This window comes from Salvia hispanica, chromosome 3 (genome assembly GCF_023119035.1).
Source record: "Salvia hispanica cultivar TCC Black 2014 chromosome 3, UniMelb_Shisp_WGS_1.0, whole genome shotgun sequence".
NCBI classification, from domain to species: Eukaryota; Viridiplantae; Streptophyta; class Magnoliopsida; order Lamiales; family Lamiaceae; genus Salvia; species Salvia hispanica.
In genome coordinates, this window is record NC_062967.1 from 40107869 (window position 1) to 40125705 (window position 17837).

A 17837-nucleotide genomic window follows, 5' to 3' on the forward strand; every position below is an offset into this window, starting at 1 on the left:
TACTATAGAAAATGAAAAGTAATTTATACTACCTCTATCGCGATAGAAGTCTCATTTTTATATACTAGGAGTCTAGTACTATATCATGAAAATGAAAACAAATATTTCCTTCTACTCATATATGTCAACTTTAAATCATAAAGCTATTGTATATACTAGTAGTACAATATTTTTTTGCTGAAAAGTCATGCAAAAGACTAGTCTTTTTCTTCCACTACTAAGTTTAACTCAATTTAACCATGCAACTTTTTAGCCATTTAAGTTTTCAATTCCTTCTTTTTCACTTATATATATATAGTCATATAGATCATTGTCAGTCCCTCTCTCTCTCTCTCTCTAAATTCTTCAGAGCTAAGCAATTGAAAAACAAATGGATAGCAAAAAAGCAGTGTTGAAGAGCAACTCAATATTTGGTGCAACAAAAATGAAGAAAAGTGAATCAGTACTGGCTTTGGAGGAGCTGTTTGCATCTCATGAAGAGATTAACCATCAAAACAAACCTCACATTTTGGGAAGCTCTGATCAACATGCTTTTCTCCCCACAGACAATGTGCATTTTCCTTTCAAAAATTCGGTTAGTTTATTCTTATTATTTATTTTTATTGTTTGTTTACACCATGTATAATTAATCAAGCATCACCAAGTTGCCTGCTCTAGATTTCAGAACTTGATTATTGAAATATATTGTTGACCATAAATAAGTGGTGGGATTAATTATAGTAATATATATTAAATTTGATGATTGGCATGAAAGCAATACGAATGAAAATGGACATATATATCGTATGCTAAATAGACAAAATTACGAAGTTTGTTGATCAATTATGCAACTTTTAAGAATAGCCAATTATATCATGACTTTGAGTTTTAACATTTCTTTAATTGTACAATTGATTTAGATTTGGCAGGAAATTATGATTTGAAAGACAAAATGTTTTTTTTTTTTTTTGCAAATTTATATCATTCACAAAATCCATTGATTTTAGTATAAAAGCATATAGAATATAAGCGCTAAAGTATTTTTCCTTTTAAATCATAATTATTTTCCTCCATATCTAAATCAATCACACAATTGAGAAAAATATCAAAATTATGATGTAATTAGATATTTTTATAAGTTACGGGATTAATCCAAATTTGACCAAATCACTTTTAGGGGTGTGCATTCGGGTTTCGGTTCGGTTTTTCGTCCAAACCGAACCTAACCCGAAAAACCGAATTTAGGCTAAAATTGAAACCGAACCGAACCGAAAAACCGAAAACCGAAAAACCAAAAACCGAACCAAACCGAAAAAACCGAAATTTCAAAACAAAACCGAAAAAAAATAGTATATTTTAATATATCTAATTTATTTTATTTTATATATACTAATAGAATATGAATATATATATATATAATATAAAATTAATATAATATATATAATATTTATTATATAAAAATATATTAGAAGAATATATATTATATATATGATATAATATACTAAATTAATAGGATAAACATATATAATAATATATTTAAAATATAAATCGGTTTTTCGGTTTTTCGATTTTTTTTTCGTCCAAACCGAACTGAACCGAAAAACCGAAATTTTTGTATTTTTAAAACCGAACCGAACCGAAAAACCGAAAAAACCGAACCGAATTTCAAAATTTCGGTTTGATTCGGTTCCGATATTCGGTTTTCGGTTATTTTGCTCACCCCTAATCACTTTAGGATTTTTGTGTCAGTTTTCCCTAGAATAAGTAATAAAATGCCTTTTTAAGGGAATATTTAAATGTTAATTTAATTTGGATTAAATTTAAACGAACTTATTGAAAAGCGGCAGCCTAAATATTACTCGCCAATTATTGAACAGTAAAATAAGTTAGGTAGCTTTATAGAAAGTTCGTGCTTAACAAGTTGATGTCATGTAGTTTGGCACTTGGAATGCAATAATTTTCAAAGCTCATTTCCACTACAAAAGGCCATGCACTAACCCATTTCACTTTCTGGAAACAAACCTTTTTTCACGTGTTAGGTTCGTCGATGTACACTCGACTCACATCACTATGATATTATTTGCTTTAGATTATTAATCCCTCACAGTTTTGTTCTAGTTGGAATACTTCCCAAAAGTTATTCTATAGTAATTGGCTATTTTTTAAAGTCGTGAAATTGATCTGAATTTGATCAAACTTTGTAATTTTTCTCACAATTTGCCCTACAATGTATGTAACGTTATATCGTATACGAATATATATGTTGTATGATATATTTAAGGTATTTTCTTATATATAGTTCTCTTGGGATGTAATCAATTGCTAACTAATTACCAATCCCAAATTGAGACCAATTTTTAATCATTAGATTAGAAGATCTTGTGGTTAATATAATGCCAAGTGTAATATATTTTAAATTTAAATAATTATTAATTAAATTAAAAGGGTATTAATGTCAAATATAACTAACTACTTTCTCTCTCCTCAAAATCATCTCAAATCTTTAAATTTACGTAACTCTCTCAATTTAAATTATTTTTTTGCAAAAAATATATCAAATTAAAGATAATTTAATAAGGATTCCAACGAGATCTCAATTGCATATGTTCCGACGATGTTCGGGTGATGAAATTTGATAAATTATATTTCAATTTTCGTACATGTTGATAAGCAGCTATTTTCAACAAATGCAACAAAAAATCTCAATATATTGTAGGCAAAATCTCAATATTATGCATGTCCAATCTCAATAAAAATGTGTTGATATTTTCTTGTCCTTGTGTTGATATTTGTAATAATACATTGATGTTGATATAAAAAAACACTCACGAAAATTATCATATGATAACATAATGACGATATTACCCTTTTGTTGATATTTTGTCTACTATTTATTGAGATTTTGTGAGCTTTAATCTCATCCACTCATTTTAAAATCCAAGGGTGGAGATTTAGTCTTGATTTTGGATTAGGGTACTAAAAGCATTAGAATAGGACCCTAGTTCTCTTTTTTCTATTAACTCGATATTTTTTTTGTTGATCATGGTTTGGTGCGTTATTGCAGGAGATTCCACAAGAATATTCAAGCATTACCTCCTTCACAGATAATTACCAATTCTCAGCTTCTCCAAATCTTAATCCTAATCCAACCACCGCCATGGACTCGCCATTATCCATATGCGGTAAGTAAATTATGATTGACTAGACACATCACATGACCATATGTCTAGACCACTAAACAAAAAAGGTTATCTGATAATGAGATTTTAGTTGACAGTCAACGATCGGACGAAGAAGAATACATCGAACAATACACCAACAAACCCTCCGACGACACCAAGCGCATCAAAAGGTACCACCATTGTGCATGTAAGAGAGATGATAGAAATATATGAACTGACGATTTGATTTGAATTTGCAGGATGGTTTCAAACAGGGAGTCTGCTCGTAGATCAAGGCGACGAAAGCAGGCGCATTTGAGTGATCTTGAAGAGCAAGTTGAGCAGTTGAGTGGTGAGAATGCATCGCTCTTCCAACAGATGGGCGATGCATCTAACCAGTTCAAAGAAGCCGCTACTAATAATCGGCTCCTTAAATCCGATGTCGGAGCTCTCAGAGCCAAGGTACGTGTATAGTATTACTACCTCCGTCCACAAAAAAAAGACCAGTTTTACTATATTGGGTCGTCCAACAAAATTAGACTAATTCTAAAAATGAAAAGTTTTACACCAATACCAACTTTACACATTATTCTAAATGTGGACCCCACAGCCCACTAACAATACTTTAGTATTTTTTTTTGTGCCCGCCCCTCATATAATATATGAATGTGTTTTTGGCATGTTAGGTGAAATTAGCTGAGGATCTGTTGGCACGTGGCTCTTTGACGTCGAGTTTGAGCCATCTTCTTCACAACTATCTCAACACACCACGGGATGACTATATATGATCTCTATCTGTGTGTGGCGCTTGTTGGTTTATATCTATCTATCTATCTATATACTAAATCCTAATTAAGATATGTGTGTGTGTGTGTGTTTGTTGCATGTATTGTTAGATTGCTAATTTGTTGGTGACTGAGATGTGTTAATTTGTGTGAATTCATGATGATGTATGCATGTTATGTTAAAATCTCTTAAATCTTGTTTCATATTAACTAGGTGATGATTCGATCTTGTCTCATTTATATAAGTGGATAAACCCCTATGTCTTATCTCTTGTCTGGTCTACCTCAGTGTGGAAATACGTGTATTCTGACCCTCATGTGCACGTGCGTGTTAAAATTTGTTAAATCTTGTCCTACTTATAAGCCCTTTTAAGCTCCCCCATTTCTAATAGAAATTATGATTGCAATTCATATTTAGTTTATATTATATATATACTGCATTCATATGCATGTAGCTGTTTTTTTGGATTTTATAGTAGCACTTTTCATTAATCTGTTGCAATTAATTAAATTATGTAGGAAGAAATGAAATTTTATGGTGAAGTCCAGGTTCAGATTTGAGTTGGGCCGAATGTAAGTTGATCCGGCCCAGCCCGCCATGGTTTAACATTTTAGTTTTGGACTGGTGTTCACTTGTGAACTTTAATACTCCAAAATAAATCGATTTTAGCAAAAAGTCAAAAACTGATTTCTCAACACCAAAACAAATGATTTTAGCAAAAAACTGATTTGGTTTATAATAAAATAACTTACTAATTGTTTATTGCAGACCACTTTTTTTTATGTTACTGATAATAATATAAGTAATTTCTAATTAATTTTAGTTTTAATATAATTAAGTAATTACTACTATTATGTTAAACAATAGAAAATTATAGTAATTATAGAAAGGGTTGCGTTGTATTGTTAATTTTTTAAGTTGTTAACTCTGCTAACTCATCAATGCAGTACATTAAAAATATCGACACGATGACATTAAAATGCCAACACATGTCAGCAATTAATCACACCCTATATAAAAATATATAGATCCTTCGACCACATATCGAAATTTGCAAGTGCTTTTTTCATTCACAATTGTGTTCAATCGCCAAATTATATTCTTCTCAGTACTAGTAGTTATTAATATTGAAAATTGGAAAAGGATAAAACAGAAAATATTATACTTTTATTATAAAATTCTAAAACAAAGACATTTTTTCGGAAGGGAAACACAAAAGTTAATCTCCAAGCGCCAAAATAATTTCTCTACCAAACATTTTTCTAAATACTACTATGAATATGATACTAGAAAAATAAATACATAATTCTAAACTTAATAAGCCTATAATACTTTCCGCATATTACGCGAAGAGAAAATGTAGTTGCCTTTGAATATTTGAACCATTTTCTTATCATTTTGAGTTGAAATAAGTAGTCACTCTGCGAGTTTTAATTTTCTTTTCATTTTCAAAACCTTTCCTGAATAGTATATTATGTTTGGATAATTAAGCATCAATTTTAAAGTTTGCATTCTTTCTTTTTTATTAGTGACCATCTCACGTCTTTAATTAATCACACAACCGCCGCCAATGATAAAAAAAGGAAACAACAAAAATCAGCCTTTTATGTATAATGGAAAATGATGCAAAATGCATTATTATTTTATCATAACCTTGCAAGTCAAACACTACCAACAAAAATTCCACAAACGCACTATATTATTAACAAGACGTGACAAATAATAAGTACTATAAGTAATTATTATTGATTACTTAATTCGTTTACTACACTTCAAATATCAGTGCACTTTCAAGTTAGACACTAATATCAGATCATAATGATTATAAATTAATATTATATATGATAAATACATGTCGCATGCATTGATTAAATTAATACTCCTATGTCGATTATATAATTAATTAATATAGAGGATCGCATATGCATACAATTGATTGATTAATGTAATTAATTAAACCCTAATTATATGATTTGTAGTAATTAAGCTGAATGTGTTCCACCTAACACCACCACTAATGTGTTGTGGGATTTGAGTAAGTAAATCATTAACACAATTTTGTTGAAAAAAAAAACCATGAACCATATTTGTGGTGAACACACGTCGAATGAAACAAAATGATGTCTCTTTAGAGGCCAATAGGTTGTCTCTCTTTGACCAACCTTATTATACTTTTCCTTTAATTTCTAAAGAACCCACTTCCACAAAGTGATGACACATTCTTTAATTTACCCTATTTGGGATCATCTATACTTTTTCAAAGTTGAACAATGTTTCATCGAAATTATTTCAATCTACAATCAACTATCAAATCATTGATCTAATTATAATCGAATTGCTTCAAATTATTAAGAGCTTTTATCGAAAGTGTCACACACTATACTAGGGGTGTCGAAACGGGTAGCGGGTATTGGGTACCCGCACACCCGACCCGATACCCGTCGGGTATTGGATACCCGCTACCCGACGGAAACGGGTAACGGGACGGGATCGGGTATAAGTATTTTGGGTTTTGCGGGTATTGGGTATACCCGATACCCGCTCGGGTAATCCCGTTAGTCCCGAGATACCCGACATATACACAAGTATTTTATAAATTTTTTATTTTAATGCTCCTACTTGATATCAAAAGTCATAATGTAATGTTTTTATTAGTAATTTATTATTATTAAGTGTATTTTTTAAGCTTCTTTGTATCCTTCCACCAGCCGCCTCGCCTCATGTACCGATTCTTCTCCTTCCGCCTGTGATGAGTATATGTTATATGCAGTAGTACACACTATATTAGACAACACACGTAACACATATAATATATGCAGTAGTGCACACATAGTATATATATTTATTATTATTATTATGTTACACTCACTTATAAACACATCTATATCTTTATATTATTATTATTATATGAAGTAATATGCTACAGCTACATACATGTATAGTAATGCTACATAATTATAACATATGCAGCATACCGCATATCGTGTACATTTACAGAATACACAGTAACATATAGATATTGTATATGAATGATTGATATCTCATGTTCGGAATTTTTATGTTTTCGTAGTTTGAAATCAAGGAAGCATCAAAATAACAATATTATTACAGATGTTGTTTCGGGTCGGGTACCCGTGGTGTCGGATGCGGGATACCCGACTCGGGTATCGGGTAATACCCGACTCACTGCGGGACGGGTATCGGGACTAACTTTTCGGCCGAAATCGGGTGCGGGTACCCGAATTGTCGGGTGCAGGTACCCGCGGGTATCCGTTTCGACACCCCTACACTATACAAAGTTATGAAACATTATTAAAGAGATCAACACGAGTTACGGAGTTTTGGACAAATTTTAAATTATAGTATCTCAAAATTTATTAATTTTTTGTTTTCTATTGCTAGGTTTATTAATTGAATGTGTTGTAATAAAAAAATATTACTAAAATATTACGAACTCTTATTAACATTTATTACTAAAATAGTACTATAAGATTTGAAAGGATTATTTATCATATATATGGGATAATTAACTTGTATAATTATTAGCTGGAATATTTATTTTGTACGCGAAATTTGTCAATGTATCAATTTTGATCCGTAACATTTGAAAATATTTTTTCAGCTACATTAACTTCAACATAATATCATTTGAGCTACTTTTTTACTATTTCAAATATTTTTGGACGAAAATACCCTTAAGCCCATGAAGAACATTTCAGTCTATTTATTTTCTCTTCTTTACTAAAATATTTATTGGATCTCTATTAACTTTTTTTGCCTCTTTATTAAAAGAGATAAGGAAAAAATTGGAAAGAAAGAGAACAAGAGAAGGAAGAGAGGGGTAAAAACATATTAAGAGAGATAAATTAAAATATTTTAATAAAGAAAATAGAATAAATAAACTGAAATGTCATTTATGAGCTTTGACGGATTCATCCAAATTTTGTTGAAATAGACCTTAAAACATTTTTTCAAATGTTATGTTCTCTCTAACTATAAATACTCCTAATTCAGACAAAGTACATATATATAGCTGTCATTTTTTGTTATAAAAATTTTGTATACTGTTTTACATTTGGAATTATATATAGAAAGATTCCTCACTGGTTTATGAGCATGAATTTGAATCCCATGCATAGCTAAAAATTACTTTCCTCCGTTCGTGAATATCTGTCACATATTTCCTTTAACGTCCGTTCACTATTTTATGTCCCATTTAGGATTTATTTTTCACTAATACCCAATAAATAGACCTTTCATATTTTATTAATTTATTCTACTTACTCTCTCTCTGTCTTCGAAAGTTTGTCACATTTTTCTATTTTCGTCTGCTCACAAAATTTATCTCATTTCACTTTTTATCATTTTTTATAGTGGATCTCATATTCCACTAACTTTTTCAACTCACTTTTTATTAGTATATTTCTTAAAATTCGTGCTGAATAAAAGCTTCACAAATGACAATAAAACTAAAATCTTTATTAAAATCCGAGCGAATCAAATTTGGACTGATATTCGCAGATTGAGGAATATTATATTTTAGAGGAGAATATTCTTGTGCTTCATTTATAATTCTTCATATTGATTCCACGTCAGTTTCCAATATTAATTCCAAGAACACTATGAATCTATCACTATATGTTTTTGTGCAATTATAGTTATGGTGACTTTGAGGATTCTTATACTATTGATTAGTGGCTCAAGTGCATATCTTCGTCATGCTTTTAAATATTCCCAATAAATTATGTCTTCATTCAGAAATCCATTGTAGTAATATTGTTATGGATAATAGGTTATATTAAAATCAAAATCTTATGTCAAATTTCACTTGCAATTAAAGTGAAGCAACTCTTTTAACACAAGAAAACCACTTAGATTAATATAATCAATCAATTAATCCATCCCAATTTCTGGGCCACATACATAGAAGCTCATACCAAACTAGGAGTATTAATTTTTTAGTAACACTCCCGAATTTTCATTATTTTTTTTGAATCGTTGTGCAAAAGTCTAACAATAAAACATGATAAAATTATTGTATCCAAATTTTAAACCCGAAATTTATAATATAGTCCCTATCAAAACAAATCTACATTTCACACAAATTCACATTGATGGCCATTATTCTGGTGATCAGCACCGCCGCTCTTCCCCTTCTCCGCCGCGAGTTTGTATACTAGAAATCACGTTTCGAGTGATTGAATACTGTAAAACTCTTATTTTATTTTCCAAGGAATAAAACAAATTATTTTTGTCATAATGTTGTTACGTTTTACATTTAATGGATGTTCATGCATGTTTAAATGTATAAGTTAACTTAACAAAGTCTAAGTCTTTGTTTTAGTAGACCGGTTGTGGGCGGCGTCCACTTTAAGGTAACACGGTCAGTTCTAAACAAAGAAAAAGATGAATTTCACAACCTAGTTGGAATTTGACTATCCATCGAGAAAGGTTGCAATGTCAGTCCGCATATTTCTAAGCTTTACTCGAAATAAGATGACATTGGTGTGGTATAGCACTGAACGGATCTAACAACAAGACTTGTCCTTAGGCTATCTACTGAAAGGCGAGGTCTTGATAAATATTTGTTTCTTAATCAATGTAGGTTAGCATTGAGCATACGGTATTGATTATGCATTACTTTGACTTATCAAATGGTGCGGGTTTTTCGTAACCCAATAATCCTGATATATTGAGTAGTGGTGATTAATATCTAGCGGTGCTAGGATTGCTATTATATTGAATCGTGCGCGAGGAGAGTCTCGTTTGATAATGTCCTCAAGAGGAGCGCGAAACAAGTTTTTATTATTCGGAACCTAGCTAGTTGGAGTTTGATTACTCTATGAATAATAAATAAGCGTTTAATGCTAAGTCCACTCTTGGAATTAATAAGAAGTTAATTAATTAAGTCCATAGTAGACATTAATTAATTAATGGACATTTTTATCTTAAGCACGGGAAATGAAAGTTAAACGGAAACCCGGATTACTTATAATTTCGGATTTGGATGGGGAGAGTTCAATATTACTTCTGTAGTGGCTGCTCGTAATATTCCAATTATAACTTATATTAAATTGTGGGTTCAATTTAATTAGTAAAAAGTAAATTGGATGAGCTCATATCCAAAACCTTCCATAGATCCCTGTCTGGGCCCAAAATGAACTTAATATAAATAGGAGAATAAAGGAGACAGAAATAATCATAATTTTATTCACTACTAAATTTTCGTCCCCTAGCTGAAGAGGAGCTCGAAATTTTGTCCTATTCCTAAAAGGATTTCTTCTGTCTTCTTTATTTAAGTCCTAGTATTCTGGTGAGATCAGCCCACACTGATATCGGAGTACAGTTCGGGAACCAGAGAGAAGATTTGTGGTCTAGTATTCAAAGCGTCACGTGGAGTAAATTGCTAGCTATCTTCAATTCTTTGGAGAATTAATTAGGTATTATTTCTGCTCCGTAGAAAAGCATGTTTTAGGTTTCAATATTCTTAAAGCATGATTAATTCAAGTTATGAGCATGATACATGTGAGAATTACGCGAATAGATTTTGTCTAAATAATTTGCTAAATAGATTTGGTTTTATGTGATTTATTTGTGCGATTAATAATTATTAAATTGTGTTAATCCATGAAACACACCGCTTCCGCTGCCAGTTCCTTCAGTAGGTGCTGCTGATCACGGCCGCCAGCCCCGAGCAGAGGAGGATCGACGTCGTCGCCATTAATGTGGATCCCATGATCGTGTTCCGTATCGTCTGGACGGCTAGGATGTTTTTCTTCTCGTTGTCCTGAACACCACATCAAATATGATATTAGATACTCAAACTATAAAAAAATATCAAATCCAATACCTAGATATGAAAGTCCATAAATGCCCTTCATGCCTTGGGGGCATGTCTAAAAATTAAGTAGCTAGATATTATGAACATAATAAGCGTTGGATTAAATTAAAAAATAAGAAGTTTATTTTTCACATATATTCACAAATACTGTTTTGGTCCTTAACATATTGTCGATTTATGATTTTGGTCTAGAACATTCACTTTTCAAAAAGTAAGTCCAAAACAAATGAAAAATGGTATCGTTTGCATCCTTTTTTGACGAAACCGTCAATTCTCGACGGTCAACCGTCAATTAGCGAAAATTTGACCCGACTAGACTTAATTTGAGATTATTAGTTAGTTCATATTATGTTAAGTATAGACTTGGAACTTCAAACATCAATCTCTCTCTTTTCTTTCTTCTCTCTCATCACTCTCTAAGAAGAACCCTAGTTCCGATTCCGACCAAAGCCGCCCGATTCCGACCGATTGACGGTTGGTTGCGTCGGGATTTGTGGGTTTTAACCCTAGCTCTGACGCGGATGTCCATTCTTCACCGAAAATGAACCCTACTTCTTCAGTCGGTGACCGTCGAGCTTCCCCAGAAAGCGACCCTGATTTTGAGAGGACGAAGAAGGCCCGATATCCCCGTCATTTTCACTTGAAGCCGCCGCTCCATCTACTTCATCCTACTGGTGATGATGATGATGGGGGGTCTGGTGATGGTGATGATGAGGGAACTGACGATGGTGAGGACGAGGGAGCTGGTGAGGGTGAGGGTGAAGGAGCTGGAGTAGATGAGGGTGAGGGAATTGGTGGAGATGATTGGTTAGTACAGAGTTACGCCAGTGAGTACGAGGTGGAGAGTGAGGAAGAATCTGAGGAAGAGAGGCTTGTGGCTGTGAAAGGCAAGGGGAATGTAACATGTAACTGTGGTTGTTGGGTGTTGATGGTGTTTATGGTTTTTGGGTGTTAATGGTGTTAAGGTTGATACATTGCCTTATGACAATATTTTTTTGTGGATGTAATATGTAACTGTGGTTGTTTTTTAGCGTGTATCAGGTGTAAATGGCTTATGACAATAAGACTCTGTTGTTTTTGATGCAATGCCTATGCCTATGTCTTTTTGATCGTTTATATGTTCAGGACCAATACGAAGTAAAAAATCAATATAAAGGACCACTTTGTATTGTATTTTGTTGTCCATTTATTGGTTCAATTTGATGTCAATTTATTGACAGAGTCGACGAAGAAACAATCACATACGAAGAAGCAATCCCATAACGTATGAAACCTGACTTACAAAATTTTGTACCTGTATCTCTACAATTGGTGTGCGTAATGTTCAGGACCAAATGGAAGTAAAAAATTTATATGAAAGACTACTTTGTCATATACTTTAAGATTGTCCAATTTAGGCTTTCTGATGATTTTTCTAAAAAGATTATGAACGATTCACTGCAAACGAGGGGGCAGTTGATGAGGATGTTGACTTGGTTGTTGAAGCGGATGGAGAGGGAGTGGCAGATGAAGGAGAAGAGGAAGATGAGGAGGAGCGTCACGTACTTGAGCGCCACCATGAACTCGCCGTGGGCCCCGTACACGGTGTCGTTGAGCGGCTTCTTGATGCTGTAGGTGCTGCTGATCACGGCCGCCAGCCCCGAGCAGAGGAGGATCGACGTCGTCGCCATTAATGTGGATCCCATGATCGTGTTCCGTATCGTCTGGACGGCTAGGATGTTTTTCTTCTCGTTGTCCTGAACACCACATCAAATACGATAGATACTCAAACTATAAAAAAAATATCAAATCCAATTCCTAGATATAAAAGTCCATAAATGCCATTCATGCCTTGGGGGCATGTCTAAAATTAAGTAGCTAGATATTATGAATTGAACATAATAAGAGTTGGATAAAAACTAAAAAATAAGAAGTTTATTTTTCACATATATTCACAAATACTGTTTAGGACTTTAAGGAAACAAGATTTTGCAAAATTTTCGTGTATACACGCAAGACGCACTAGAGTTTGTCCATTATTTATTGAGCCAAAATTTAATGAAAATGGAAATAAATAACTGTGCTAAAATAAAACATCATGGTTTTGATGATACTGAAATTTTCAAACAAATTTTCAGATATTGAGTTTGCTTTTACAGTTTAATAGATAGTCTATTATATTAATTTAATTAATGTGGTGTATGCTTAGCTATGCAATGCTTTTATTTACGTGGTATAACTGAATACAACAAACATGAGAGAGAGAGTTCAATTAAATCTTTAACAATATACACAGTCATCACCAAAACTTGCACGCCAGCAACACTATAAAGGTGGGATGAGTTGGAAAAGATGTGAACGTAACGATGAAACTGTTGGGATTTAGGAATGAATTAAAGAAACTTAACTATGCTGAAAAAAATTTGAGTAAAATCTCTAAATATTTTCCAAAGCTGAGGATGGCTTCTTCACAAAATAGGCACCAATTCGTTCATGTTTTCCAATGCAATTTTTTAGTTTTTTTTTTTAAAAAAAAGTTATTCATCACCACTAAACTGATAGTATTTTCCATCCCATTTCAAAAAATATTTCAAATAAACAAAATCTCACATTCTTGTGTGTGTGTTACAAAAGTTATAACTGAGGGGGGAAAATAACCTTCATGATGGCGGCGACCCAAAATCTGCGGCCGCGAGCATTGGTGCCGATGATGGTCGAGAGAGGTTGGGTTCGAACCTTATGCCAAAGCCATAGGTGATATCCCATGCATATCATAAACGCCAGTGGCACCAGGATCACATCCAGATAACTCTTTCTCCATTCCATCTCTCTCTCTCTATAGTGTGTTTTTGTCACTCTTTAATCTTGCATGATATATATACACAAATATATAGGAGTTTTAGAATTGGAAAATGAGGGGAAAGCAGCACTCCACTTTAATTTGTAAATAAACTAAAGACAGACAAGGGGGGACTTATCATGTGGGAATTCTGTTATATTTTTTCTTGTCTTTTTCTATCAACTTTACATGTATGCATATTTTTAATGTGTGATTGTATATTCACATTCCATATGCTTTTGTTTCTCCAAAAAATTGTCGACAACTTATCCTTCATTTCAATCTTATGACAATCACATCCACCATTTATACCAATTCACATCATGAGCACAATCACACATCATTGATCATTCATATACCCTATCTATAAGTTGAATACTAATACTAGGCTTATTAGCCTAAAAAATACATGAACTTTCAATATTTTCTGATTATTTTTCAAAATTTTATTTTGAGTAAAAGCTAAAACTGGTCTTAAACATATACCCATCTTACGATTTTGGTCCTATACTTTATCTTTTGAATTTTTGCATCCTGAACATTTCAATTCGAATCACAATTGGTCCTACACTAACAATTTCGTCAATTTTTAAACGATTTTAACCCATTTTGATGGTTTTAACAGTCCCATTCGGATTAAAATATACCGTAATAATTATCTAAAACTTAGTATAAATAAACAGTACTCCTAATTAGCTGGAAATACATAAAAGAATAATATTATAATAAAAAAATATCTAAAAGTGGAAAATTTACGATTATAGTTATTAATTGAAGTAATGATTTCAAAGTTTACATGGGCATATTTATAGAATTATTGTAGTACTTAATTATGAAATTAATCCATTGACCTATTTGAACATTTAAATGGACATAACCATTAAATAAAATTATTAGCCCAAGTTTATTTACTTATGAAGCCCATTTACATCCCCAATTAAAATTCAAAACCGCCGTTCTCACTTCTATCTTCTTCTCCAAATATTCTGCATTTCTCTGCAAGTTCTTCCTCCCAAACTATGTTTGTCGCCAAAATTGGACCAGGTATGCATTTCTTTTGCTCGATTTAAATGCAATATCAGAAATTGAAAAAGCAATTTTGCGTTTGCTACAGTGCAACGCCATATTTGAGTCATTGCTGTACATAAACGCAAAATAAGGACAAAATGGAATGCGATTGGAGTATGGTTGGAGGTATTTTTAGCAGCAAAAAATGGGGTTTGCACTATAATTTTTCCAGCAAGTATTGAAAAGAGCTGAGATACAGTAGCAGAAGCTTTGGGTGAAAAAATGTGATAGGATTTTTTCCCGGGAAATTGCAATTTCTTCATACTATTCAGCTTTTATAACGATGTGATAGATTTCATACTTAGCAATGTCCTACTGCATTTCGCGTATTCGTTTTAAAATTATTAGTTATAAACATTTGATTGAAGTTTCGCTGAACAAATTCTTTGAATTCGAAACAGAGAGCGAGGTGCAGCCTTTTCAGTCGCTTGTCTGTCTAGGGCTTATAGCCAAAACCGACCGCACCTGAAGTTATCGCTATCTGTTCGGTGTATCAAGTATTTCGATTTCTGTTCGGTCAAATATTTTGGAGAATTTAGGTCGATCAGTTTGGTTTTAACCGAAACCGAGCGGTGCTCTGCCCTAATTGATACATTTGAGGAGGGTTTGAAAATTTGAATTATAGAATGGAGCCTCTAACAGTATTAGTGGATGAGCTCAAACGGCTTGCCACAACAGCGCACGACTTGGCTCACGGCCTCCTTAACTCTGGCCGCCGCCATAGCCCGGTATTCCCTCAATTTCGGATTTGTTCATCTTCGTATGTGTTGTTTTATTATAACGAGATGGTTATTTGTATTTTTGGTTTGGTAATTTTTTATTCTGGCATTAATTTGGTTCTTCCTGTTTCTAATAACTGCGGGATGCTGAAAATTTGTGAATAGAAAACGACTTTTTAAAATGCTTTGTTTGTGTCTCTGTAATAGTTTAACTGCGCATGATTATGGATTATCAGGATGGTAAATTCTTCATATTGGGTTATGTAGATGAGAATATGAAGGGCTGACTATTTAGGAAAAATTAAACTCTTCTGCCATGATATAGCTGAGCTTAGTGTGCATGTAATGGGAAAGCTAGCCAAGCTTTGGGTTGAAGTTTTCTCTCGCCCATAGTCTGTCACAAGATATTTGATGTTGAGGAAATTAGTTTAATCTCTTTGGACCGGCTTAATGCTATTTCTTGGAGGAAGTATTATGATAGAAAAAACAATTTTTTGCTTTGTTTTCTTGTATATACAGTTGCCGTTAAGGCATTTTGATGGTAGAATGAAGGACTTTCACCTTTCTGCTTAGTTAGTTTATGTAGCAGACTAGCAGCTGAGTTGTTAAAATGTTTGAATAACTGAGCAGCAGTTTAACTTGACTATGATTCTTGAATCACTCGTTTCTTTGTGGGTTGATTGTTTGTTGATAGGATCAGCTATGAGATGGGGCCTTACAACTATTCAAATGGTGTGATTTACAGATTGATATCTTGAAGCGGTTACAACGAGAAGCCTTTTCAGATATCATGAAACTCAGGGATAGGCAAGACAAGGTAGAGAGGCTACTCACTTTCTACAAATCTTCCAAGGGAAGTCCATTCCAGGAATCCGGCACTCATGTGAGGGGGAATGTGAATGTACTAGGGGCATTCTTCGTTATGGATGATGTTGACGAGCATAAATACGATGCCATTCAAAGATCTGCTTTTAGAAATGGTATTGATGCTAGGCTGAGATTTGAAACTGATGTAAGGGAGAAAGATAAACTTGTAGCAGAATTTTCTGCCAATGGCAAAGGTCAAGGTGATATGCTGGGCGGTTCACTTTCTCTTGCAAAAGTTCTCTATGCTGCACATTTTAATGATTGGTTCTCTGCCGTTGCAATACCAATGGGCGCACAATGCGGAGATGTTGCATTCCCAACAAGTACTCATCAGGTAGACTGTCGTCTACTTACCCTTCTGTTTACTTGGCTTTCGTATTTGTGCTGCTCTTTCTATCTTCTTAGGAAATATTGCTTTCTGCCTTTTCCTTTTACTCTGTAATGCATGTTTAAATGTGATGGAGATGATGGCGTGTTTATAATCGAAATTCATTGATTTTCCCTTTAGCCCATATAAATAATAGCTTATCCTTTTTACAGGAAAGAGGAGTGACTAGCTATTCTGCTAGTGGACCTCCATTTCTGTATCAGCATAGTGGCAGCGCGATTGGTATAGCCGTGAGAAAAATGAACATTGTTGCGTCCATGGCACAGTTTGTATCCAATTTTGCGATGCAGGATAATGCAGATGGATTGGGGTGTTCCTTGAGCACGTTTGGACAGATTGTCTGGGATCTCTCTAGAAACACGAAGCTCTCACTTTTGGGTGTGCACAGAGAGTCCAGGCCATCAGGTCAAAATATCAACCTTGGAGCATTGGCATTCCCCCTCAGCATATTTAGACGTCACAGATTTTCAGATACGTCTGCACAGGAGGAAGATCAACCAAGACGTAACTCTAATGGCTCCATTGCTCTGATGTTTAACTCAGAAATTGAGGACAGTACAAGGATAGGAGGCTGGATAGAGACCAAAAACTCCAACCCCGGACACCTGCAGTGGGCTGTGACAATGTCTGATACTCCAGAAGAAGAGCTCGGATGGGGTTTGACCTTGGGCGGGACGTTGCAAGGTCCAAAACAGTTGGAACATTTTCAGATGGAGACATTCTTGAACATGAATATCGGTAAAAATTTGACTCTGCGACCAGGTCTTGTATATGTGAAGGACGGAGTAACCCAGTTTCCGGCCCTAACGATCCATTCCAGCTGGTCCCTATAGCTGTTGCTCTCCATTTTGTGATGTATATTTCTCTTGTTGCCGACAAAAACATGGAAATCACATGTGAGCCATTGATGTTATGAACTGTGTTTATGGTTTCTTGCAAGTTGAAGCAAAACTGGTGAAGAGGTGAAGATATAGCCTTATTTTAGAAAAAGCCAGAAAAGGTGATTACTTTTTATAATCTTTTTTTGTCTAGAGATAAAATTGTAAGTAGTTGATTTAGAATCATACTATTATTGAAGAAATAAAAGTGGATATAGTTAAAATTCCCTCCCTAGATTTCTGTTAACAGAAGCAACAATAACCATGAAAACTCTTCCAACAAAGTCAAATTAATACATACCCGCTAAAGATGGAACTCCCCTTACACATCT

General features: G+C 33.7%; 3 protein-coding genes across 5 annotated transcripts; 2 read left to right on the forward strand and 1 right to left on the reverse strand.

Annotated features, from left to right (window-relative positions):
• The first annotated feature begins 324 nt into the window (after positions 1-324).
• On the forward strand, positions 325-4119 carry LOC125216423 (bZIP transcription factor RISBZ4). The gene is made up of 5 exons (XM_048118131.1): positions 325-574; positions 3044-3161; positions 3250-3331; positions 3401-3602; positions 3827-4119. Exons 1-5 carry the CDS (start codon positions 371-373, stop codon positions 3926-3928), a joined length of 708 nt encoding a protein of 235 aa, XP_047974088.1. The 5' UTR covers positions 325-370; the 3' UTR covers positions 3929-4119.
• An 8009-nt stretch (positions 4120-12128) lies between these two features.
• On the reverse strand, positions 12129-13646 carry LOC125210155. The gene is made up of 2 exons (XM_048109730.1): positions 13405-13646; positions 12129-12503 (listed from the first exon to the last, which is right to left on the reverse strand). The coding sequence occupies exons 1-2, from the start codon at positions 13570-13572 to the stop codon at positions 12129-12131; spliced, it is 543 nt and encodes a 180-aa protein (XP_047965687.1). The 5' UTR covers positions 13573-13646.
• Positions 13647-14447: 801 nt separating this feature from the next.
• On the forward strand, positions 14448-17644 carry LOC125211628. Of its 3 annotated transcripts, XM_048111505.1 has the most exons (5): positions 14450-14629; positions 14700-14779; positions 15055-15381; positions 16118-16573; positions 16780-17644. In XM_048111505.1, exons 3-5 carry the CDS (start codon positions 15280-15282, stop codon positions 17458-17460), a joined length of 1239 nt encoding a protein of 412 aa, XP_047967462.1. In that variant the 5' UTR covers positions 14450-14629; positions 14700-14779; positions 15055-15279; the 3' UTR covers positions 17461-17644. The 3 variants fall into 3 exon arrangements, with proteins under 3 accessions (XP_047967463.1, XP_047967462.1, XP_047967461.1); XM_048111506.1 differs by lacking the exon at positions 14700-14779 and having other exon boundaries at positions 14448-14629; positions 16067-16573; XM_048111504.1 differs by lacking the exon at positions 14700-14779.
• The last annotated feature ends 193 nt before the right edge of the window (positions 17645-17837 follow it).